This window comes from Erigeron canadensis, chromosome 8, assembly GCF_010389155.1.
Source record: "Erigeron canadensis isolate Cc75 chromosome 8, C_canadensis_v1, whole genome shotgun sequence".
Taxonomy (NCBI): Eukaryota; Viridiplantae; Streptophyta; class Magnoliopsida; order Asterales; family Asteraceae; genus Erigeron; species Erigeron canadensis.
Genome location: NC_057768.1, coordinates 3533446 through 3560347, shown reverse-complemented (window position 1 = coordinate 3560347; position 26902 = coordinate 3533446). Strand labels below are relative to the sequence as shown.

Genomic DNA, 26902 nt, shown 5'->3' with positions numbered 1-26902 from the left:
CAACCATTGATATGGCGATGGGAGGAGAGATAGTGGTGGTGATGGGAGGAGGGTTCACAACGGATAATGACCCACAAAACCCAATCGATCTAAACGATATCCCCATCTTCTTTTGTAACACCCAACTTTATAAAATATGGATCTCAAATTTTTTTAAATAAAACAATCATTTATTGCGGAAAGGTCTCTTTTAAAACATAATCTTTTCTCAATCATAGTTTTGGTGTTACTTATTGCATCACAATGACAATTCAAGAAATCCATATACAACAATACGAAGTGCCAAACGACATAATAAATAAGTCTGGATAAGTAATACTAAATAAGGTAACTAAAATGCCATCTTCTATCATCGCTATAACTACCCCATCTCTCACTTGCTACTTGCTTCACTGCTATCTAACCTGAGGGTACAACACATTTCCACAAAACAAGTGTCAGCTTTAAAAGCCGAGTAAGATAACATGTTAGTATAAATAGAGAATTGCCAATTAAAACCTTTCATCAAAACATCTCATACTTACATTAAGGTACACAATAATCACATATTAACACTATCATCGTCACAATAATTAACACACCTATAAAAGTGCTTAGCAATCCTCAATCAACATTATCATCTAAATCGTCATCTTATTTTATCTTCATCATATAGTTATGCCTAATTAATCAACATAAAAATGTGGTTGTTTGTAGGCGGCCACATGACCTAACTGGGAACCTCACACCCGACATGATGGGTAGACCTTATGGTGGTCCATCGGTGTCGTTAAGGATAGGCATAACCAATCCAGGAGTAACATGTTTCCTCACATATAGTGGTAATCACTCCACCCGGAATTACTCATCTCACGTGATTAGGGTCACACGGAGGTATCATGACTACCACCGAGTGATCAACATGCACAAAAGTCCATAGGACAAATGTGGGTTAAGCTTAACACTCTCACATCAATATTATACTCGAGTTTTAGTTCAACATTTAATTCTCACATTATCATTGTATCTACATTTCAAATTTTCATCATTAGGGCCCTTATCGTGCAACGTGACATGGCAACCTACTATAGTCTAGTGTACTATGTGTACAAGCCCAATAATAACCACACATCACGTTAATCACACAACATTATCAGCATGGCATACATAAATAATAATCCCAAATAACCTCCCATGTGAATCCCATACCCAACATATGCATGAGATAACTACAATAATTAAAAGAGGTTATATTGAAACTACATTTTTGTTGTGTCCCTCAGCGTGACAAAAGTATGTTATCTTACCTCAAAAAAGAATAATAACGCAAATTAATTCCTTACTTCTTGACTGCCCGAGTACCTTCAAGCACTATCGAATCTGAACGGATAAGCGTTGTCGACGATCAGACGTATGATCTCAAGCTCTGTTAATCTTGCTAAGTTTTGCTGCCGCTTCTTTTTACGTTTTTTCGTTATTTGTTTTCTATTATATATTTTAACCCTATATGTGTCTACCATCTAAATATATACGCACGAATAATGGCAGTCAAAAACGAATATGAACGTAAACCATTTGCTTATGGGCCGTAAGTCATTAGCCTAGTTTTATCATAGTTGCTTTTTCCATTCCTCGACTCTTGGATCGGTCCCCACCACAAAAAACCCAATCTCACGACCACCTATTATACACTCACATTTTAATCCTTTTAGGTTATGGCAGCTCACATTTTATCCATAAAACTTATACTAGTAAATGATGTTCCACCAACATCAAATTAACTCACTCTTAAATTCAAAATTATACACTTTAATAACATGTAATTTATTTAACTCATAATTGAAACATGATAGATTCTATTCATTTTTACTCTAGTTAATAACTAGATTTTTATCCCGCGGAAAACACGGGTATGTTTTTAAAATTCAATTTTAGTAAATTGGTAGAAAATTATATTTGAGAAAATAAAATAACTAGTTTAGAAGTTTAACATATTAGATAAAAACCAATTATTAAGAGATACTAATAACATAATTAGTAAATAGGGTAAAAAATGTATATCCATCATCAATAAAAACTATATTTTAAATTTTGTATCATTAAATACCTTGTATACACCTTTTTAAATCAAAACAAATTAATTTGATTAAGTACACTACCACTCCTCCATATAGGTTGTATTTAGATTTTTATCCCGCGAAAAACGCAAGTAAGTTTAATAAAACCGTTTTTAGTAAATTAATATAAAATAAAATTTGAATAAAAAATTAATTACTTTAAAAGGTTAGTATCTTAGATAGAAAGCGATTAATGAGACCTAATAGTTACATAATTACTAATTAGTTTAAAAATGCATATTCAAATTTGCAAGAACTTCTGAAATTGTAATCTACTTTGACAAAACTATAGTATTTTTAAAGTTTGAAATGATCATAATCATCATCATCATCCATATTAGTTTAACTATTCAACCTGAGTATTTGTCTTTGAGATTAGATAAAAGAAAACAAAAAAGAAAAACAAACCTAATTAGTAACTTCCATTGAAAAGTTGGTGACATTTTCCAACCTTCATTTTTAAAAAACAGATAGTATGCCAAAACTCCTCTTGGTTGTAAAACAAATTTTCTCAAAATATATTTTTATTTTCTCATCTATTAAATACCTATTACACTATCTGTTCTTAAAAAATGAAAATGAGTTGATCAAGTATATAGGTACAACTCCATCTAGATTGTACACATTACCTATTATACACACAATAGTTTCCAAGATCTGCTAATGAATGAAATACGGATAACAACAATAGATTAATTTTCATCTCAAATATTCAATTTTTTAATAATTTTTAAGACTACTCTTCTATTTATACGATAAAACTAACATGAGTACATATAAACTCTATATTACAATTTCATTTTTTTTCTTACTACCTTCCATGTGATCCACAATGGACTTGTAGATCTGATTGGTCACCAAAACTGTTCTTTAGCTAACATTTAATCTTGTGATAATCTGCAATCATTTAATAATTAAATCAGTATAGATGATAGATCATGTACAATATAACTTCATTTTAGCATCCCACCCTTATTACTATATCACTTCACATCTATGGTTTCAAGCAAGACTTGTACTCACTTCATTACTAAAGAATGTGCCTTTGTTGTCTTTCTAGAAGTCAAATAATGTTAAAGGGTCAGAAGATCAAACTAACCACAAGCAGTAAACTAACTTGTATCATGGTCAGCCCAAACATGACAAATATATTTCATTTCTTGACATTATATCTTAACAATCCCAAAAATTCATTTATATCAAGTCAATAAATGTTACTCATCATAATCTGTGTCTTTTTCATCCAACCTCATGCAATTGACAAGTTTATGTCGGGGAGATGCTACCTATTATCTTTAGGAAATTTTATTGCTAATTTTCTATCACAACAATACAATTGTATATTAAGACTGAACACACAGAGCATGATAAAGAATAATTGACATGTAGTAAAAGGGTATGCAGTAACTAAGTAATGACTTTCACTTTTGTCCGATTCTTCATTCTGCCCGTTTCATCACCAGAACAGCGCATGTTTCATCAGCAAAACAGCATAGCTAAAACATCAGCAATTCTGCAAGAAAAACAGCAACAAAACTGCATCTTTCTACAGCAGGAAAATTCCACTATTTCAGCAGAAATTCTGCCTGTTTCAGCACCAAAAACAGCAGCATTAGTGCATTGTTTCAACACCATAAACAACAGCAAAACTGCACTGTTTCAGCACAAAAAAAAGCAGGAATATTAGAATGTTTCAGCACCAAAAACAACAATTCACCATTTTTTTCATCACCAAAAACAGCCTATTTTTAGCACCTAAGAGAGTTTAAAAAAAACTACAAATGAAACAGAATGTAACCAACACAAAATGGTCAAAAAAACAGCATCTCTTTCATTAAACCATGATAAAAACAAGTTACAAATTACAACTTTCCTTTACGGTTAACCTTGTTAAAGCGATCACTAACATTTTCATTTTTCACATTGGCTAACCAAATCACACACTTAAACTAAATGGATATAAAAAGTCAGGCCCTTTGAACCCATGATTTTGACCCACCAGACCCACCCACTTTGCCACCTCTAGAAGCATCCGTTTGACTGTAATTTCGACAAGTACCGTTACTGAAATAATACCACCAAGTCAGAATTCAACAAAATATGGATCGGAAACAAAATAATACCTCAAAACAGTTCAGTAAATTATGCACTTTAAACTCCACCAACTCTTATACCCTTTGTAAACATCAGTCTACCAACCAACCCAATTGTCTAAATGTGCTAATTATTTTTCATGAGATTGTAAACTTATTTCTGATGAAGCTGACCTAAGACATTTTATGCATTAAGGTAATGATAGAGTTGAATTGTACTAAATGTGCTAATTATTTTTTATGAGATTGTAAACACTGACAATGAAGAGCTTTTGGGTAAACCAGACCAGACCCATATTCAAAAACTTGTCTAGATTTATTCTCGACACACCCATCTTGCTACCTCTACTACATATAAAAAGCTATAAATAATTTTTTTTTTCTAAATACCAAATAGTCATTTTTAAGATTGAGAGTTGTACCTGCTATTGCTGTTGTGATATTTACCCCCAACTAAGCACGTGGCACCTAATAACACATACCTTAGCTTTTTGGAAGAATCGACCAACTTTCTTCCACTTAAAAGAGTTCCTATCAAAAAATTTATTAATAAAAGTTAATAAATCATCACAACTAATTAGCAAATTACCTAACATGATAATTTGCTATACTTCGACATTTTCATTATGCAATCCCAAAATGCATTCCAGAAAAATGCATTAGATACATACATGTTATAATGGATAGTTAATGTGCAAAAATTACTTACTTGTAGCAGTAGTAGCAGCAGGCACTAAAAAAAACAATGGATATGATATCATGTTTTACATCAAATATAGAACATTGTACATGCATAAGGTTATAGATATGAGAAAATTATTAACTTTAATCCAATCCCATTAAGCCAATACTACCTCCTCCATAAGTTTTCAACTTTATAACAATATATTAATCCAATATCAATTTCTAAAAAAACCACAAATAAAAATCTGAAAATTCATACCTGAAGTGGCTAAATCCATCAAACTTTTGGCTAAAAAAAAACTCTTTCTATTTGCTCCCCTGCACCAAGTCTGAAACAACCACAAAATTACATAAAAAAAAGTACGTACTTGAATACATAAATGTAATACAATTCAAGGACTAATGGTTATATGTACTTACATACTTCTGGCTCTTGTGGTTTGTGATAATATGTGGAGATGTGTATCCCCTGTCCAACTTCAATCCTTTCCCAAACTTCTAATTCATTATACAACATCTTCTTGTCCTACATAATTTCACTACAAACCATCCATAACAAACATATTAACCATCTTTAAAAGACTACTTAGAAACACCATCATAAACATACGAAAATAAGATTCTTGGCCATAAGACTTGCAGTCCAAAAAAATCATAAAAACAAATGCTTGACTTTGTAACTTTTTTAAAATCCATAAAAATCCATCAAAAGCTAACAATAAAAAAAATTTAAAAAAAACTCACATACCTTTTCTGCTTCATCATCATCTTCTTCAAGCTGCGAACCCTTTATTTCTCCATGCCTAAAAATCAATAAGAATATTGTTACCTATAAACTCGAAAATTTAACTTCATCAGCGGAATACAAGTATAGCTAAATATATGAATATTATGAATAAATCATAAGTTGGTTGAAATTTTCTTTCAAGCATTTTATCAAACATCTATTGTACAATATTTATAACTTGTACAAAAATGCTTACCATTAACTTCTTTTTTGGTGTTGTTTTTCTTGAATCCAAACAAACATACCATTCGACCTTTATACCTGTAGAACCCCCATCTATACAAGTTGCAGGTGCAAGCAACTCGGTTACCTGCACATAAAATACATACACCTCCATAAACAATAGCATGTTTTCTAAAAACAATCGAGATTGGAGATACATCAACAGATATTAAGAGGTTGCAAGTGATTGAATAAATAGATTGAAAACTACCCTTTTTGAGTAATTGTTTAGTTGCTTCAATCTAGATGGAAGCGAAGTAGTAACAGCTTGTGTGGTTGCTTCTATCTTCTGCTTACCATCGACAACTTCTCCAACATCTTAAATTTATTTAGATGAAAATGGAGAATGAAAGAACAGAAAGAGATGAAAGAAAAAAATTATAGATGTGGATCTGTGATGTGTTTTTCTCTCCATTTCCCACCACTCAATTATATCCCCTTCACACCTAATTTGAAATAAAGCATTTGAAATAAAGCATGCATTTCCCCCTCTTCTCTTCTCCCGCCAAAGCCCATATTTGAAACCTACCTTATTCCCCGCCCAAATACGTCCCCACACGCACCAAATACACCATGAAATACCTACAACTTGACATCATACTTCCAATGTGGAGTAGCTCTTTGCTTGACAACTCAACTTTGTGATGTCACATTAGAAGTCTCCTTTAGTATGAAAGGGGAGATTCTAATACAAATAAAATTTAGGATGTTACATCTTCTTTAAGTGATTATCGATCTAAAGAGGTGGCCGGATCTAGTGATGGTTTAGTCCCATCGTGGATTTTTTCCGGCTACCGTATCCAACCATATCCCCATGGCGGTGGTCTTGTCTGTGTATGTATATATATATGTATATATGTCTTCGATTGAAGTTGGTATATATATATATATATATCCAATCTGATTAAAAAAGGTATGGTATTAAGAATAAATATAAAGATTAGGTAGGTTGGTTTTTGATTTTAATTTGGGGTGGGGAAGAGATATGATGTTCTTTTTACTATTTGTAGATATTTCTTTGATTTTAAGGTTTTAGATCAAAGATAAAAAAAAGAAAAAAAAAAAAAGAAAGAAAAGAAAATTGAGATAATATAAGGGTTTTTTTATTTATTAAAGTAAACAAAATTACCACCAATGGTCCTTTATTTATGAAAAAGACATGAAAACCCCTCACGTGGGAGGCACGTGGGGGTGTTAACAGAACTGAGATAACGGTCAAACAGTCGAAGGACCAAACATGATCTTTATCGTCCTATAAAGGACTGTCTTTGAGGTTTTTGATTATAAAGGACAAAACGTGACTATTTAGGTAAACCACAAGGACGATTTATGTCATTTACTCTTTCAGATAATTTGTTTTGTTTACTAAGGTTTTGTTAAACGAGGATGCATTAAATAGTTGTATATTTACCAAAAAGTTTAGAGGTAAACTTTTGATATGAAAAGATTTAATTAGTTTTTATGTACATTAATCGAAAGACTTCATTTAACAACTTCAAATTGTTACAACTTTTCAATATTTAAATTTATATTTTTTAATGCTCATGTAGTATTTCATTTGCCACGTCATCATTTGCCTATATGGACTTTTTTAATAATTAATCTTAAATAGCAAATAAAAAGCGAAATACAAGATTAGAACTCACGACCTCTAACTTTTAATATTTGGCACAAACCACTTGATCAAACTTAATATTTGTTTATATTTTGCAAACTACGGTAAATATTCATTGAATATTAAACTAACTAAAAGACATTGATAATATATTGTCGATCTTTATAATTTATCTCTTTCTATTTTCCTTTGTATTTAATTATCTTTATACGTGGAATATAATATATACTTTAATATAATATAAAACTAAATTATATTGATAATTACATCTAATATTTTACTAACCAATTATATTATCAATGTTAAATTTGATATTTAAATCTATATTTGTAACTTATCTTCATATAACTAAGATTTCGTATTTTGATAATATATGAGCACAAAGATGTTTATATATGTTTTATACTGCGTCTTATTATTAATTCAATGATAATTATCATTATGTCGTTCTAAAATAATAATAAAATAATGATCATTGTTTTAAAATAAATTGTTTTTTATACTATATTTAATATATATAGATCATAGAAAATAAATTTCATGATTTATAAATATTTACGTTTGATTAATCATGCTTTAATATATTTGATAAATATATATTATATATTTATAGGTTATAATTTTATTATTTTTTATATTATCATAAACTATGAATAATAATGTAATTATCAGTTAATTTAGTTTATGTTATCAGTCAGTATCTAGTTTAAAATATATGTATTACACACATTTGTTTACACTTAAAAGTTTATAGATATCATAATTTGTTACGCATGCACTTGAAATTGTTAATTAAGATTACTAAATTAATTCTACGCGACCATATTTTATGCACCACTATATAGTGGGTAGATTATGATTTTATAATTTGGAGTATGTACATATGCTTAATAAATGTGGGGAATTAATCAATTTGTTGTATTAGTATATATACAACTATTTTAAGCATTTTATATTATAGCCCTAATTAAATTTTCTAAAATATGAGATTAAATTTAATTGCTAATGATGGGCAAAGGCATTCTCGATTTTTACCCAATGTTTTGAATTCGATTCTTAGGTATGATAAAAGTTTTGAGGATTTTCCTTCAAAATACTTGTAACATCTCATGAACAACATCTCGCTTTTTAAGATAGGTGCAATGATTCAACATTATACGGTAAGGTTTCCCTGTTGTTGTATCCAAACTGAATGTTCGGGAAAAAAATGAATGTAATTAAACAAATAGTGTTTTGTTTTAACCAAATTACGTGTTAATGATGATAACAATAATTAACGACATACTAGTACTTGTTAATATTATTAAAGGTGACCCTCGTGGCAATTATCGTTATTTTTTCTTGTGGCCAACAATTAGGAGTGATCATGGACTCAACCCGGTCCGACCTAGCCTCAACCCGACCCGGTCCGTGTTTCATTGGGTGGGTCCGGTCCGGGTTAGTATGCGGGCTCAGGTTTTTTGCGGGCCACCCCTAACCCGGAGAAAAAGAATATATTTCATGGTGTTTGGTGTTCTTATGGTTTTCATAATAATGGTTTAACTACAATACAATACCTCATTATGGATCTCGTTTTGGTTGTGCTTTAACTATCAACAACATTAAGAAATTATGTGAGAATTCCTAATTACATTATTAACATGATTTTACATAAAAAAGTTTGTTAGATGAAATTGAAAACTAAATCAAATACTGAAATACATATATATATATATATATATATATTAAAATACTAGTAAAAATATTATTATAATATATAAAATATATTTACAGGAGTCTACATGAGTTCTATAACAATGTAATATCAATGTTGGTTGGGTTGGCGGGTTCTCGGGTTTTTCCCCGGGTTAGCCCCGGCCGGCCCGCAACCCGAGATTTCATAAAATATAGGCCCGTGGACCTGACCATATACTTAATGGGTTGGGCCGGGCTCGGTTTTTTTCGGGCCGGTTAAACAGGTTTGACGGGTTGGCCCGTATATTGATCACCCCTACCAACAATTACACAGAAGTATTGATTTTCCATGAATTTCCCAATGATGACGTTTTTATAAAGAGAAAAGCAACATCAATGTTGCAATACATAAAAATAGTTTAGAAGGATATAAGCATGAAATATATATATGAGTATATAAATCAAGGAAAAAACATAGCGACCGGCCATCTCCTTCAATTAGGGGCCTTAATTAACAATTATTAATCTTTAATTAGCTTATACGACGACATAGAGTAATTCCATCACCAACCGGAAGCTGGCAGATCTCGACTCTTGGATCAACAGCCAATGCTTTGTTAAGCTCCAAAACAAAGTCTCTATAATACCTCACATACTTCCTAAGAGGTGCATCTGGTGGTGCCACCAAAGATCCATTCCAAAGAGTATTGTCATACCCGATCACTCCACCAATCTTGACAAGATCGATCAATCGCTTGTGGTAGTTAAGGTAGTTGTCCTTGTCCGCATCCACGAAAATAAAATCAAAACTTCCATGGAACTTTTCCTGTAAAATATAATAAACGACACTTAATTAATTCAACATTTGTTTTTTATAAAAATAAATAATTAATTAGTGTCCCAAATTGTTGACCGTTTTTCTCTTTCCATGTCATATGCTCATAATTACTTATATGTTTGAGTTTTAAAATAAATAAAAAAAAAGTATTAAAGAAGAAAGCAATAATATGTCCAAACATTTTCTTTATTTTTCTACTTTTTCTTCATAACGGCATATTATTTATTCTAATTTTTAAGCTATATGAATGTTTGAAATAAAAATTAACCCTCAATATTATTAATTCGTACTTAAACTCTAAATATATCCTCTCTAAGTCAAATACATACTTTATCTATGAGTCACCAACCCCATTGGAAATATGCCCAAACTATGATATGTACATTTCAACGATGCGGCTTAATTTGTATATATATATATAAACTTACGTCTGCGATCATCTGGTCAAGAACAGGAAGGGCAGGACCTTCTCTGAAGTCGATCTTGTGGGCAACACCGGCCTTTTCAATGATGGGAAGGCCAATTTCATAGTTGTCACGGTTGATATCCAAAGCCAAAATCTAGAAATTTAAGAAACATTAATTAATTCCATGTTATATTAATTAGCACATCATTATGATGACAATGGTTTTAATGAATGAATCCTTAAATTAATATGATCATCATTTATATATATTTGTACAACTACGAGTATAATATGTATTACAATTTAACGGGTTTACTAAATACAGCCCTTAAGGCTGTGTTTAAGATGCATAAATTATATATACATTTACCATGAAAATCGAGGGCGGACTTTTAATATGGAAGGTACAAAGCATTTTCCACAATTTAATTACCTTTCCATCATCAGGGAGAGCTAAAGCGGTAGACAAAAGAGAGTAACCGGTATAGACACCGATTTCCATAGTGTTTTTGGCATTGATAAGCTTTAGAAGCATGTTTAGAAACTGTCCTTCATCGGCCGATGTGGTCATAAGGTTCCTGTATTTCACATATCAAATAAGAGAATTAATTAAAGCAATATAGACTAATTGTTTTTTGACATGTTTGTATAAATCATTACAAAAAAAAAATAATAAAAATAAAAAAACCTTAAAGTGCATGAATCCATATATATGCATGAATTAGCAAACTTACCAAGGGTGTTTAGCGGTGACCTCACGTAGCTCCTTCATGGGTGCAGGTTCTCTTGGGTAGACACTAGTTTCAAGAATATATTGGTAAAGTGCATCACTTTGAAGGAGACTCTTGTGGCCAACTTCTTGGTGTTTCGCCGGTTGACTCTCGCTTCCGGTACTGTTGACTGTTGCCATATATAATGTGTTGAATTTTATGTCTAGCGTGGCTGATCAATATATATTAAAATCAATAAGGTTGTTTTTGAGTAAGATATAAGATGAAGGTGTGAGCCTGAAACAAAGGGGGAAAGGAATGATAGTATTTATAGGAATAGATTGTGGAGGGGTAGAGAAGAGTTGGGCTGTTGGTGGGTGAAGTGGGAGGGACTTTCCTTTCCTTGGTGGAAAATAGTTGGTGAACCCATTTTTTTTATTTTTTATTTTCATTTCATACTCTATCCGTATTATCATGATATTAGCTAATTAACTCGGGTTCAATTTAAACATGCATATTAATAAAAGTGTAAAAAAAATGTATCACATCATTAAAGTTGTGATAAAACTATTAGAGTTTAAAAAAAAAAAAAACAAAAACATTTGCTATACAATAATTACATCATAAAAATAAAAATAAAAATAAAATAAACTTTAAGAAAGAAACTATTTATGACTTCATATGTAAATTAAACAAAAAAAATTAAGCTTTAAAAAAAAATGTAAAGATGACACATAAGCTATTTTTATAAAAATTATTTTTTTCATTATCACTCATTCTCTACTATAAATAGAGAATGGAAACGATTCCAACTTCTTCATTCTCATTATATATTGTAAACAAATAAGGAAAGTTTTTCATATTCGTTTTCTCTTTTTTCCACTTTATCCTACCAAACACCTGCTTATAGCATATAATTTTTTGTTTTAATTAATAAAGAATGACAAATAATTATATATAGAATATGTGTTTTATTAATCTTGATTTACAAAACTTGTGACTAAAAATTTCTGAAGGTAAAACCAATGTCGCCCTTTACTTTCAACTAATGACTAATGAGTACTCGATCATACTATACAAGTCACTAGAACTTGGCTTTTTAAAAAGTGTAGGGTAGATCACATGTAACTTGAGTGATTATTTGCTATTTGCAAAAACTAATTTTTCCAAACATATTAAACATATGAACTATAAACTCAAAACATGTGATGACCTAAAAATTAAAATAATATAATCTTGCAATCACATTTATCAACATAGCAACGAAGGTAGCGACAGGAATGAAATCGTAAAATGCATGGCAAAAAGATCATCTAACAAATCGAAAATGGACTAAATGAAACTGAAGAAACAATCCATTATAAGGGAAATGGTGTCCAGATTTTAAGTATTGTAGAATACGATATTTGAAGTAATTATTATTACGAGTGTGATGTAGACGTATGCTTGATGGATATATGGTTATTGGGGTTATTATATGATACAAGCTAATTAGTTAGTTGTACTTAATTTGACCTTTGTAACATTAAAGTCTAGGTATTTTTACGTATGAAGTAACGAACATGTGTTGATGTCCTTGGGTAGTAAATGGAGATTTGATTTAATAGTTGCATATCTACCAATAAACTAAAATATAATTGGCATATTCTTAAATAATTGACACATGGCGTAATTTTTGATCTCCTTTTAATTTAATTATTTTGTTAAATTAGTTTTTTTAGTTGTATATAAATTCAATTTTCTTATTAGACTTATAATTAAACTCTAACTCTTTGGTTATTAATACAAAATCATTATAACATCGTTTTCTCATTAACAAATTATCTTTATTTTTTTCTCAATTCTTCAACTCCTAATACTTATATTAATTATAATAAGTTATTAACATGAAAACTTCAAAAATTGAATTTACGATCCGAAATTATAATGTTATTTGTCATCATCCACTATGCTTACAAATTCTGATTTTGATGTGGTTCTAAAAATTTACAGTAAATCCAAAACTCTAACTAAACTTATATTATGTTTATCATTACTGTTTATGCTAATTTAGTTTCGATTATCGATTTACTGTAACCACAATTTATTTCATAGTCACGAATCATGTATGAGACATATTTAAATTTTTTATAATACAATCTATATAACTACCGTACATCGTACGTGTATTAGGATTAATATTTTTATTATAAAAAAATAATGGAATAGGAGTTGGTGAAGAGCATGAAAAAAAGCAAAAGAGGGAGAAAAAAAATAATAAAAGAAAACTGATTTCAAAGAAGATGGCAAAATAGGCCCCGTTCACCAACCTTTTATTCGCCCTCCCTGATCGTGACCGTCACCCACTTTATCCATCTATTTTTCTTTTTTTAGTTTGTAACATTGTTTTAAATATTTTCCTGAATAAAAGTAGACTCCTTTCAAGTTATAATTATCTCAAGTTAAATCCTTGTGTTAGGGAATAAATAGTGAGTTTCCGGTAGTGTTAGTTTGAACTAGGTGGTTTGAATCGACCGGCTGGTGGACGTACGTCATCAGTTTTTCGTAATATTGTGTTATCGGGTAGGGACTAAAAAAACTACAAACTTTAAAGGAAATGTGTGCATATTCATTTGATTATATTAAATAAATGTTTAGACAAATCACATATTGTCTGTTTTTATTTTTAAGGACAGTAAAACAATAACACAAACATGTTTATATTTACTTTAAAAAATGACCAATTGATAGAATTCCAAAAAGTTATGCAAAACAAAACTTCACACAAAAAAAAAAATTGTTGAGAAAAAGAATTAAAAAATTATATGAAAGACGAAAAGGTTGTAAAGAAAAAATATAATTATTAAAAGTTACAAAAGGTATATAGAAAAAAAATGTCCTAAAAAAAATCAAAGTAAAGTTGAAAAAAAAAAAATGTTTAAAAGAGACTTAATTAATATTTATATTGAGATAACAAAGCAGGGAAGGTCTTAGTCAAAGTTGGTGAGATGCTTGCATCTTGTGGATATATAGTTTTGCCTTCGGTTTGACTTTGGTGGTTTATCAATAATAATATGTGTGTTCAAAGTCGTCTGTCATTAGCACCAGTCAATTCGATCGGTTCAAGCGAAATTTGGTGGCCTATATATTGGCTACATATATACCGGTGTCCATCGAAAATCAAAGAGAAGTGATATTTCAAACAAATTTTATATGCAATCAATATTTATAAAGACGTAAGGACAAGGGTGTAGTATTACAAAATTGGCTATTTGGCAAGTTTTGACAAGTTTCTTCTAAAAAGAAAATGCCACGTGTACAAGCCAAAAACTAGCCAATTCTTGCCATTTTGTTGCCAAAAAGTGAGGTGTAGTGGGGGTTTTGCTTGCCAATTTGCCAACTTTTGCTAAAAAAAATAAATAAATAAATAATAGAAAAAAAGCTCTCAACGTTCACTTGCATCAGCCAAAACTAGCCGATTCACATATTATAGATTTGTCAAATAGCCGATGTTTTTTGCCGATTAAACTTACCAACTACACCTTTGCCCCTAACTTGCTTAGACAAAATTTGAAGTCATGATCAACATACAAAATTCTTCTGGATCCAACATCATTACAAGGTTATATATATATATATATATATATAAAAGATAGAGATCAAATGAGAAGTTACTTTAAGGAGAGAAGGAAGAGAAAGTTTGTTTTTTACTTCTTTTAGCTTTATTTTTTTTTACTTTTATTCTTTTTTTCACCTTTTTCATTCTCTCTTTAATTAACTTATTCCATATAAAAATTTTAAAAAAGTTTTAAAATTTTTTTTTTTTCAAAGGACATAGCCCGTAAGCTATAGGCGAAGCCTTTCGACTTATGGCGGAGCCATAATAGCTAAGGGCGAAGCCCGTTAGGTAGATCACCCCATCACCGATCACCCCTTATGACATATCACCCTTTATGACCTATCACTTCTACCAGCTACCCCTTATTAATATCTTTAAGGGTGAAACCCGTACCGTACTCTTACATGTAAAACTCACTAACTCAGGTTAGAAAAAAAAATTATTAATTTTTTAAAATTTTTTTATGGATTAAATTAATTAAAAAAAGAATAAAAAAAGTCAAAAAAAAAAAAAGTCAAAAAAACAAGTTAAAAAAAAATAAAATTGAACCTTCTCCCCCTTTTCTCTTTAAGAACCTTCTCTCTGGATCTCTACCCTATATATATATATATATATATATATATGAAGATTATGGTAAACATTAATTGGGGATTTATAGTAAATGTAAAGAAATTTTTGTCCTATATCTAATTCTATGAACCTTATAATTAATGTAACTAATGCATAACCACTATGGCATAGTGAGCTGTTTTTTTTGTGTACGAAAATACTGCAAGCAATGAGGCAGACGATCAACTGACAAAAAGCAAAATATAATGACTTCTGCTCTTAAGAGTTATGTGTACGTAGAAATTAGAATTATTAGACCTAAGGCAATGCAAATACTCGTGATATATATTTGTATATGTGTGAACAGGGTATAAGAGATTAGTAAAAAGGATGGCTAAAATGAAGCATTAGGTCTAAGAAAATGAATGATTAGGACTTACATATCCAATCATTAGGTAGCGTTATGTTCACATAATTTGATGAAATTAAAATTGAATTCCATTTTTATTATGTTTGGTTGTAATATGGAGGAATCTCATTCCGTTGAATGTGAATATTCCATAGTAAAATATATTTTGTAAAATTTCATTTTTTCATATTGCAATTCCTTTAAAAAATGCGCCCTTAGATTCAGATTAGTCCTTCCTAACATTTCCTTCTTTCCCCTCACAAGTTATACATATTGCTTTGGGGCCGAAAATTTGTGAGCAAATTAGGAAGAATAAGCTAGCTTGATTATTGAACTTATGTGTTAGAATCACTAGCAAATTCTTGGAAGTAAATATATTAACCTATTCCCTTTGTTATGATTATTGTTAGTGATGGATATTTGATTGAATTAAAGATGAAATAGTTGGAAATATAAGGGGTGGATTTGTTTAATTATAAAATTATAATTTTTGGTTGGGTTGGGTTGATATAATATAGTACGTGGAAAAATGATGAAGTATATGGTGATTATGACCATAGATGCTAGGAACACATTGATTTAATTTTGCTTAGAGCATATTGATATGTTTAATGCTTGCAGAACATTATTAATCCTCGACTTCTATTCACGCGATATTATAGCTAGGTTGCTTGTGGAGTTGCGGTGGTATCTGTTTTGACATATGCTCCTATATATAGTAACAATTTCTTTGTCCTTAAATATCATTATTTCGTTGCTTACTTTGATATACACAATCTTTTCGTTTTACATAAATGACACAGATTAAGAAAAAACACAATGATGATACTCAATTTATGTATTACATGTTCATTTATATTGCCATCTTTAACAAGCAACACCACTTCTTGGAGAAGTCATCACCTACTAATGATCGATAATCTCCTTTGAATAGTAGTGAAGCGGATTAATTAGGATACACGACGACATAGGGTGATTCCATCACCAATAACCGGAAGTTGGCAAATCTCGACTCGTGGGTCACTAGCCAAAGCTTTGTTTAGCTCTAACACAAAGTCTCTATAATACCTCACATACTTCCTAAGAGGTGCATCCGGTGGTGCTACCAAAGATCCATTAATTCCATAGGGTGTTGTCAACTTGTCATAGCCAATTACTCCACCAATTTTGACTAGATCAATTAATCGTTTGTGGTAGTTAAGGTAGTTGTCTTTGTCAGCATCCACAAAAATAAAATCAAAACTTCCATGGAATTTCCCCTGAAAATTTTTAATAACATTGTAATTAAAAATATAGATGTTTGTCACATAGTCAAATATTTTTTACATTTTGAGAGCAGGACCTTCTTGAAAGTTGATTTTGTGAGCAACGCCTGCCTTTTCGATAATGGGAAGACCGATTTCATAATTCTCACGGTTGATATCCATGGCCAAAATCTGAAAACAAATTGAGACATAAATTAAAGGTCGGTGTAGTTTCAAATGATAAGTCCCATATGGCCATATATTTCACAAGCAAGCCGATAATTGATTTCCATGTTTATTTTCTTTTTTTTTTTGTAAAATACTTCAAGGTAAATAGGCTAATTAAACCTGAGCCGGCCTCGCCTGATAAAGCGCGGTTCAAGTCAGCCACCGGCCCACGGTGAGGCCTACTTCAGACCTGGCTTCTATTCATAGAAGTTATATAATCAATTTAGAATCTTTTTTCATAAAAAAAAACCGACCCTGCTCAAACTCGAACAAAAACTAGTCCGCCAGTCCTAAATAGGCCCCAAAGTTAGCCCAGAGCCAGGACCGGCTTTTTAAAAGATCCAATCGATTTTTATACGGTCCACACCTAACCAATAAAAGACCAAGCTGGGCCGGGCTTAGCCAATCTACTTCAAATATATGGTCTTACCTTTCCATCATCAGGAAGAGCCAAAGCAGTAGACAAAAGGGAATAACCGGTGTAAACGCCTCCATTGTGTTCTTGGCATTTATAAGCTTCAAAAGGAGGTTCAAAACTGCCCTTCATCAGCCTATGTGGTCATAAGGTTCCTATTTCATATCGCAAACAAACATAAGTATTGTTTACATAACTTCTATAGAAATATATTTTTTAAAATAAGAAAAAAAACCGTCCATATGAGTTTTTTTTTTAACGACTTTGTAATTAATAGTTAGCATTCGAGACACCATATTGACGTCCAATAGGCAGTATGCGAAGCTTGAACCATGCATGTCTCTTTTAAATGACATATATATCCACATGTAACAACTAGCGTGTGTATATATATATAACCGAATCGGGCTAATAACTAATATTACCAAGGATGTTTAGCAGTGACTTCACGTAGCTCTTTTATGGGTGCAGGCTCTCTTGGGTAAACACTTGTTTCAAGAATGTTTTGGTAAAGTGCATCGCTTTGAAGGAGGCTCTTGTGGCCAACTTCTTGTTGTTTCGCCTGGCCATTATTGACTGCAGCGGTCGGCTTAGATGGTGGCCGAAGTGGCCGACCGGCTGAGACCCGATATTTAAGGGGTTCGATTTTTTTTATTTTTAATGTTATATATGTTACAAGTTATATATTCGTATATGTAATTAACTAACTCCATTATAAATTCTAACAATAATATAAAATTAAAGTATATAAATTAACCTGCAAATAAAAGCTACTTACATACTTTTGTAGATAGTAAAAAGATTATTCAGTACGTTATCTTAGAACTGGGCAGTCAAGCCGTCGTAACATTGTCACTTGATTGTCTACCGTTTTTTTTTACGATGTTAGTAGTGATTTTTCTAATTTATTGTAAACAATACATGTATATATTAGGAGGTATGGGGAATATGTAGTTGTCATCTACCTAATCTTATGTATAAAACTCACACATTTTTATTTTTTAATTCATAAAAACATAGATCCCAATTATTTATTCATAATTATACAAAAAATATCTAAAAATTTAGTATGTGAGGTATTTTATACCTAAGTTTAGGTACATGACAATTACATATTCACTTTTCTTATATATTTTTTAAAGAAAAAAATAGCATAGCAGTTTGTTGCTTATCGGTTTTCTAAGTTTTTTATATTATTTTGAACATATTGAAATTTTTATTTATGTTTTAGATTTAGATTTTAAATTTTATACTTATTTAAGCATAATCTTAGATTGCTAGTTTTAAAATGGGATAATGACTTGTGGATGTAGTAAACTATGACAAAATGTCTATGTTATGTATTGATCTAATCGGGGGTCTATGTTATGTAACGAACTTACCAAAACTGTCTAAGTGATGCATACTACCGGGTAATCTACAGGTAGCTGGTTACCATCCAAAGGGATAATGACCTGTGAACTATGACAAAATGTCTATGTTAAGTATTGATCTAATCGGGGGTCTATGTTATGTAATGAACTTACAAAAACTGTCTAAGTGATGCATGTTATTTATTGTTTCCAACTCCTCCCGAGTATTTGAGAACTGGTATTTTCTTGTTTCCATTTAGTTATTTATTAATATCCCGAAAAGAGAAATGATGAAAGTTGAGGTCAAGGGGATTTGATCTTTTCAGCTTTAGGCTTGTAATGCGTTCTTCTAAGTTTGTTGTTTTGTTGCTTTAACTAAAATCTAGAATTTAGTTATTCTTTCTCATTTCAAATCTAAGTTATGCTTCAAGAAGCCATGTAAGAATACGCCCTCTAGTCTCTCATTGTTTGTTTGTGTAGGTTGTATATATGTACCCTTAGATTTGTGTGTGTCAGTGTGTATATTGAGAATATATGTAATGATTGGTTTCAGGTTCTTGACCTTATAAGGGATCGTAATCTTCAAATGCGATTTTAATTTTTGAAATCTTTCATTTTTTGGTATATGATTGTGTTAGGGTTGATCTGAAAAATGGGGAGGTAGGTGGCGGCTAGAAGATATGATGGTGTTTATAGTTTTTATATAATTACAGAACTTATATTTCCATAACTTATATTTATTTATATATGTTAAATAAATAAATTAAGATTAAAAAATAAAGGAAAAAAAATTGATGACTGGCTTTAGCCTGTAACATGCATCCCTTAGATAGTTTTGGTAAGTTCGTTACATAACATAGACTCCCGATTAGATCAATACATAACATAGACATTTTGTCATAGTTCACTACATCCATAGGTCATTATCCCTTAAAAAAATGGATGGTAACCGAGTACTTGTAGATTATCCGGTAACATGCATCCCTTAGACAGTTTTGGTAAGTTCGTTACATAACATAGACTCCCGATTAGATCAATACATAACATAGACATTTTGTCATAGTTCACTACATCCACAGGTCATTATCCCTTTTAAAATACAGATTTAATTATTAAATTATTAATCGTCTCACAGATTAATTTTTGATTGTAAGTTTATTTAATATAATTTGTTAAACTTAGCTTAGGAGTTTTTTTTTTCCGGACTAGGTACATAAATCCTCAAAGACGACATTGATGCGGCCATTATTTATGTTATTGATGATGTATGTAGACAATTAATGGTGAACTTTTGTATATCTACCAATAAACTAAAACAAGGTTGTAACGTTTATAATCCCTATTATAAGTGTCCTTTAGGGATTATAACACCGGAATGTAACCTACTATGACTCAATGGTTATGTAATGTAGTGACCTTTCAAGTTGGCTATCTGATGTAAGTACCTTTCATTTTTGTTCTTCTAATGTATTCTACATGGTAACATCCTATTTGTAACCGTTAATGCCTCGTTGGACGTAAAAAAGAATAGGGACTAAGGCACTAGAGTGTAACCAACTATGAGTGAATGGTTATGTAATGTAGTGACCTACGAAAGTGTTAAAATTGATGTAAGAACCTCCCTGTTTTGTTTACTTGATGTATCCTACCGGGTTACTCCGACGACTTAATACTCTGGTGATCTTCTTTGGCTTATTTCCAGCACTATCTTTGGTAACAACAATTTTTTATAAAGAGCAAATGTGAAACTGTAACTCAATGTCTAATTTCACTCCCAAACACAAATCAACACTAGATATAGATAGATGCATATATACATTAACTGATTTCTATAACATCCCAAACTTTATGTATTCGTTAACATTTTATGGTATGGATGAAGGAGATGATATGGATGCGGAGGATGATGAGGATGAGATGGATGAGGAGCAGGAGACCGGTGTTGGTGTTTCTATGCCTACTAGAGGTCCTACCTCTAGCTCACATGCTTTTGATTTTTCAGGTTTAGGGCAGCGTGTGGATGAGATTTTTCATGGGATTGCTAGAATAAACGACCGGTTGGACCGCCAGGATGATTGGTCGCGATTTGTTGGTAGTCAGGTTACAGTGGTGATAGGTATTCTAGTAATGCCTTTGACTTCTATGGCATATTTGGAGAGAGACGTGATGGTGACGGTGATAGTGCCCCTTCAGCTTTTCCCCCTCCTGAGTTTTGACTATTGATGGTTTATGGTTATTATTATTGGAACCTTTTACATTTTCCGTACATCTTTTGATTTGTGTTTATTTGTTTGTAACCACCTTAGTGAGGTGATGAGACTAGTTTACTTTCTTTTTCTTTTTCGTTACTTTCCCCTATTTCCCTTAGTTTTTGCCTTAGTTTATTGGACATCGAGGACATTGTCCAACTTAAGTGTGTGTTGGGGGGGGGGGTAAATAGGAAAAATTCGGGTATTTTCGAGGAATTTCTGTTAAAACCCTTATGTTGCACTCACTTTTAGTGCAAGAAACAATAGAAAACATGTTGTCATTAGCCCGTTCTTTGTATTAAATCCACCAAATATACACCTTTCCTAGCGATACCGATAGTCGAAGTCCTGGTGGGTCATTGGTTGCCTATGCTAGTGGATGGTTTGGGTTATATCTTGTTATGTCGGGTTAGGATATTCTCATTTTATGGGGGTAGTTTGATTTCGTCATGATTTTGGATTAAGTCTGGATTGTTCATCTTAGCATATTATTAAATGATTTGTCACTGTTTCTTCGTTATGTAACAGAATACCAATTAGTCAGAGTAAAAGTAGCTCACAAAAAAAATGATGAATTAAAGGAATAAAAGAATTGAAAAACAGAAAAAGAAAAAAAAATGAAAAAAAGAGCTTGGGCTGTCAGCTGGTATTTCTCCTTTTTGTCAAATCATTTTTATTAGTTGGTTCATCATTTACACCAACATAAGCTTCATTGTTACTTAGATTTATTGAGTTGAGTTGGTACATCTTTATAACCAACGAAATAGGATTTTGCAATACTATATCCTATAAGTTATTCTTCTTTAGTTGGCACGTTCGTTTAAGCCAACATGGGTAGTTAGGCGGAAGGAGTTGTTTGATTGTCATACGTCACAATGGTGTCAGTTTCTATCGTTTTATTGAGGGTAGAGTCGGGAGAACTTCTTGGGATTTGGACCGTTAGCAACTAATGATACGGGTTTGTTTTGGACTAGACTATATGTGAAAACTTTGTTAAATGTTGTGTTTGTTCTTTGTTAACACTAATTGTTCACTCAAATTTCCATACCCTATTTAATTACCCTGTTAAGCCTTATGAATGATACGACCTTTAAAGTCCTCTTCTGATAGACGTTATAGGGCGCTAGCGCCTTGGCGATGAAGGAACGAACCTAGTACAAGCCTATGGTAAAAAGATTATGCATCACGACTTGACATTGAGTGATTATTCAAATATTCAACCCCAAAAGTAAGTTATTTGGAGTAGGATACGCGAGATGTCACTATTTCGTTTCATGTGCGCTTAGTCATGTTATTAAGGCTTGTGTATCAGTTAAATATAGTTAAACATTCCGGTTTTCATTAAAGATTAAAACTGCCTAACCATTTATTCTCATTTCTTGATTATGGTTGAGCTTCTTTTTGATTACTGAAATGTGGTTCCATAATATGCTAAGGAATTTTATGATTTTCAGCTCGGATTTGCTTGAGGACAAGCAAAGTTTAAGTGTGGGGGGATTTGATGTGTCATATTTTATACCATTTCCCACGTGACTTTAGGACCAATTATTCGTTATATTTATAGTTTTATATCCAACTTTCGATGCTTTGAAGGTGTGTTAAGTGTTTTCAGGTTGGAATTTGATTAGACGAATGAATTGGTTGAGTTTGATGATATATGGAAGAAACGGGAGGAAGATTCGGTTGAAATCGAGCGAAAGATGAAGTAAACGAATCCTGGAGTTTGTAACTCCCGTTACTGGAGTAATGGCCATTACAAAGGAAAATCATGAAACTCCTGTAACTTGCAGTTACAAAACTAACGGCAGTTAGTTTTTCAAAGGAGTGTAACGGCAGTTAGTGTAGTAACGACCATTACACGGGAAGTAGCAAACTAACGGTCAGTTATTACACTAACGGCCGTTACAAGGGTATTTTGTATATAAGGTCAGTTAGTGTTCTGCATTGTGGGACGAATCTTTGGCAATTTTTTATTAGTTTTCTCATAGTTCTTAGCCTTTTGGAGCAAACAAGTTGTTAGGGTTTTACATCTTTTCAACTTTGGATTGTAATCATCATTGCTACCAGATTATCTTTAATCATTTCGGTATAATATGATTTCTTCTTTTTTCGTTTGTTCTTGTATTTTAATTATGAGTAGCTAAATCTCTTGCACCCGCTTGGGTAGTAAGCATGTCATAGGGTCGAATTAATGTTGCTTGTGAGTGTTGAACAAGGTTTATATGTTTAATCGAAGATCCACATTTATTTGGATTTAAATATTGTTTTCAACTTTTATATTAATTGATTGATAATCGTAATTAGAAGTTTGGGAGAAATCTATGTCATTGTCAATTGATTTATGAAATGGTTAATTGGTCTATAATTAACCTCAAATCGTTGGGATCTGATTTTAAACAATTAAATTCATTTTGAGTGAGTCAACGCTTATGATAGAGGGATCTGATTAGGCGAATAAGCAGTTCGGGACAAAGCTTTTAAAGATTAAATCATAAAATTAACTTAGGTTCTTAATGCTTAATTTTTTTGAGTAGAAATTAAGTGCGGGAGCAATAATCATATCTAAAACAATTAAAGTTTCAAGTATAACGGGAGTTCATCTTGTCTACCTTCTAAGTCGTTCAACAAATGCAAGTAATATTTAGACCCGATGATTGGCATGTGAGCTGATCCAAGTAGGTGTTCCTTTTAAATCTTTGTTAAGATTCAACAACTAAATATTCTCTTGCGATTAATCCTACGGGATTACTGACTTTTCTTACTAACTCTTGCAAAGTGGCAATTCGGCCACAAAACCCCCCCTTTTAATCTGAATCACTTTATTGTAACAATTGTTTAATAAGTCCTTGTGTTCGACCTCGGTTTACCAAGTCAACTATATTGCATACGAACGGGTTCACTGCCCGCAAGTGTGTAGTAGTCAGTAGCTAGGTATTTCGTGTTTATAAATTTAAGACTAGAAAATACACATCAGAGTTAAACAAGTTCAGGATCGAAAGAAGAACTTATTCACCAGTTTGAGACTGCCCCGCAGTGGAGATGTACCTAGCCCACTGCGCCGCAGCCATGATCCTTGGAAAAGAATTGAAGTAATGCCCACTGCGCCGCAGTGGGGAGTGCATAAGACTGACTGCGCCGCAGTCAGTAGAAGGAGAAAAAGGGACATGGATTTGGACTACACCGCAGTTGAGGATGTAATGCCCACTGCGACGCAGTCATTTGAAGGTCAAAGTCAAACTAACCTCACTGCGCCGCAGTGACGGAAGACACATCCCACTGCGCCGCAGTGGGTGCACGGGGGCTGAAGAATTGGAGTGTTTCTACATCAGATGTTGTGAGAGTATAAATAAAAACCAAAACCCTAATTATCAAGTTATCAAGGTTTCTTTCTAGGAGCTGCTCTACAAGGTTTACTATCAGGTGTCCAAGCAAGATAATTTCTTAGGCGGATCCACTGAAGATTCACGAGCACCCATCTAGATCGCATTAATTTACTGTATTGCAATTTTCTCTTTCACTCAAACAATTGGTACAAAATGTTCTTTTCTTTATTTGATTATTATTGTTACTTAATCATGAGTGGCTAAACTGTTTATCATCGACCTTGATGAAATGAGACGAATGATGTGATTGCAATATTTTTAATTCAAAAGGGTTTATTCAATTATCGTTGTTCTGTGATCTTGATGATTTTAATTCTTTTTATTAATTAAACTTGATATTGGTTGCATATATTTCTACGTTGGTGGTACAAGTTGAATGTATATGTGATTTTAAAACGGTTACTTGTTTATGATTAATTATCACTAGTTCATGGTATGATAGTGAATGTCATTTTAAGAAAAGGTTAATTTTGTCAACGTGATTCATAGCGGTTGGTGGTACCACGTTGTTGTCACATAGGTGCAATTGATAATTTGATAGTCAATAAACTAATTGTTGGAAAAAGTTGTCTTTGCTTTGGTGGTACCGGCTTGGGTAATTCAACTAGCAATTAGGTGATTCGGTAATTTGCTCACGGTTGGTGGTACCACGAGAGCATCTTAATCTTGTCACGAGTATCTTTAAACTCTAAAGAATTTGGTTTTAATCAAATGCAATCACATTTGAAGTCGAGTGAAGTCAAGGTGGATGACTTTTATTTATATTGTCTGAAGTTCTTTTCGATTTTATGCAATTTGTTTTGCAAATCAATTTTAATTTAAGTGTCAAGAGTAATTTCGAAGCAACACCTGTTTTCCAAACCACTTCATAAAGCAACTAGTCATTTCCAATCCCTGAGAACGAACACGGACTTATCTCTTAACTATATTACAAACGATCGGGTCCACTGCCCGTGAGTGCATAGTAGTGAGTTTTTAGGTAGTTCTAGTTTTATAAGTTTAAAGCTCGATTTTGCACATCAAAAATGTATGGGGGTTGTTCATAAATATTTTTGGTTAATTCATTGAGTTTCGTTATTAAGATTGGTTGTTTAATGTGACCTAATGATCCTTTTTGTTAACAAATCGTTCAAGGGGCAATTAATGGGGCCAAATCATCAATTAGGTCTTAAATGAGTCCTTTTCTCGTGTAAAACCCGTTTTTGGTAAAAATGACCAAAAGAGACTAACTACCTGGGGTAATAGTCTAGAAATAGACGAAAGTTGAGAATAGTCAAAAAGAGGCTAACTACCTGGGATAATAGTCTCGAAGTAGACAAAAAGAGACAAACTACCCGGGGTAATAGTTAAAAAGAGACTATTATTTGGAATGATGGTAATTAAAAGGGGATGCGACTCGTATATAGACTGTAGGTCAGTTTAGTCTTGTTACACTTGTTAATTAGTCCTATGTTGATTCTAGGTAGTCGAGAGCATTTAGCAAGCACTGTAAGATACGCATAACTGGTTGGTAAGCTGTACCGAGATAAGATAACATCTTTTGTCACCTGGTGATACAACAAAATACATTTTCATAAGTAAAAACCTTCCAAACGTTTAAGTATGGTTGAAAGTAAAGTAAAGGGGATTATGGGAGGTTGATATGGGATATGACGCTTACCTTTCTATGATGAATGACATGTATATGCAGGTTGCAAAGGCATAAGGTAAGTTCTCATATTATGGAATGATGATATGCTTATGAAATGTGAATATGATATGATGCCATATTTATGTTATGTGATCATGATACGATGTTATGCTTAAGCTAAATGATCATGATGTAATGAAATGCTTATGTAAAGTGAATATGTAATGATGACATGATTATGATAGGTGATTATGGAATGATGTTATGATTATGTTATATGATCATTAAGTGATGATATGTTTATGATAAGATTTCATGTGTGGCTTGATCACCTAGTCACTAGTCCTTTGATTAGGATTGCCATGTTCACGTGCACGTTAAGGGCCCTAAAGTAAAGATGATATGTGATTAACTTAGGTGAAAGTGTAGCCTACATTAATATAAAGTAAAGATAAAAGTGATTAGTTTAGGTGAAGGTGTAGCCTAAACTAATTTAATAAAGAAGTCTCGAGCATATTTAAAGTTGTGTTAAGCTTAACCCGTGCTAGTTGTAAAGCTAGTGCGTATGTGGTCACTTGAGTTGCTCCTTGTGGCATAGTTATGTTTGTTTATTTCGGGTGGAGTAACTAACCATCAATGCGTAAAGGCATAAACGGTTTATTCAGTTGGAAATGACTTTGTCTTTCCTTAACGACGCCGATGGAACCCTTATTGGTTACC

The 26902-nt window shown here is 32.1% G+C and overlaps 1 protein-coding gene, 1 long non-coding RNA gene and 1 pseudogene across 2 annotated transcripts; all 3 read right to left on the bottom strand.

The window, feature by feature from the left end:
• Positions 1–5339: 5339 nt before the first annotated feature.
• On the bottom strand, positions 5340–5878 carry LOC122609999. Its single transcript, XR_006325438.1, has 3 exons — positions 5857–5878; positions 5622–5676; positions 5340–5412 (listed from the first exon to the last, which is right to left on the bottom strand). It is a non-coding gene; the product is annotated as an uncharacterized LOC122609999 (long non-coding RNA).
• A 3647-nt stretch (positions 5879–9525) lies between these two features.
• On the bottom strand, positions 9526–11430 carry LOC122610075 (caffeoyl-CoA O-methyltransferase-like). Its single transcript, XM_043783058.1, has 4 exons — positions 11150–11430; positions 10849–10993; positions 10438–10569; positions 9526–9997 (listed from the first exon to the last, which is right to left on the bottom strand). Exons 1-4 carry the CDS (start codon positions 11323–11325, stop codon positions 9704–9706), a joined length of 747 nt encoding a protein of 248 aa, XP_043638993.1. The 5' UTR covers positions 11326–11430; the 3' UTR covers positions 9526–9703.
• Positions 11431–16631: 5201 nt separating this feature from the next.
• Positions 16632–20372, bottom strand: LOC122609862 (annotated as a pseudogene).
• Between the last annotated feature and the right edge of the window lie 6530 nt (positions 20373–26902).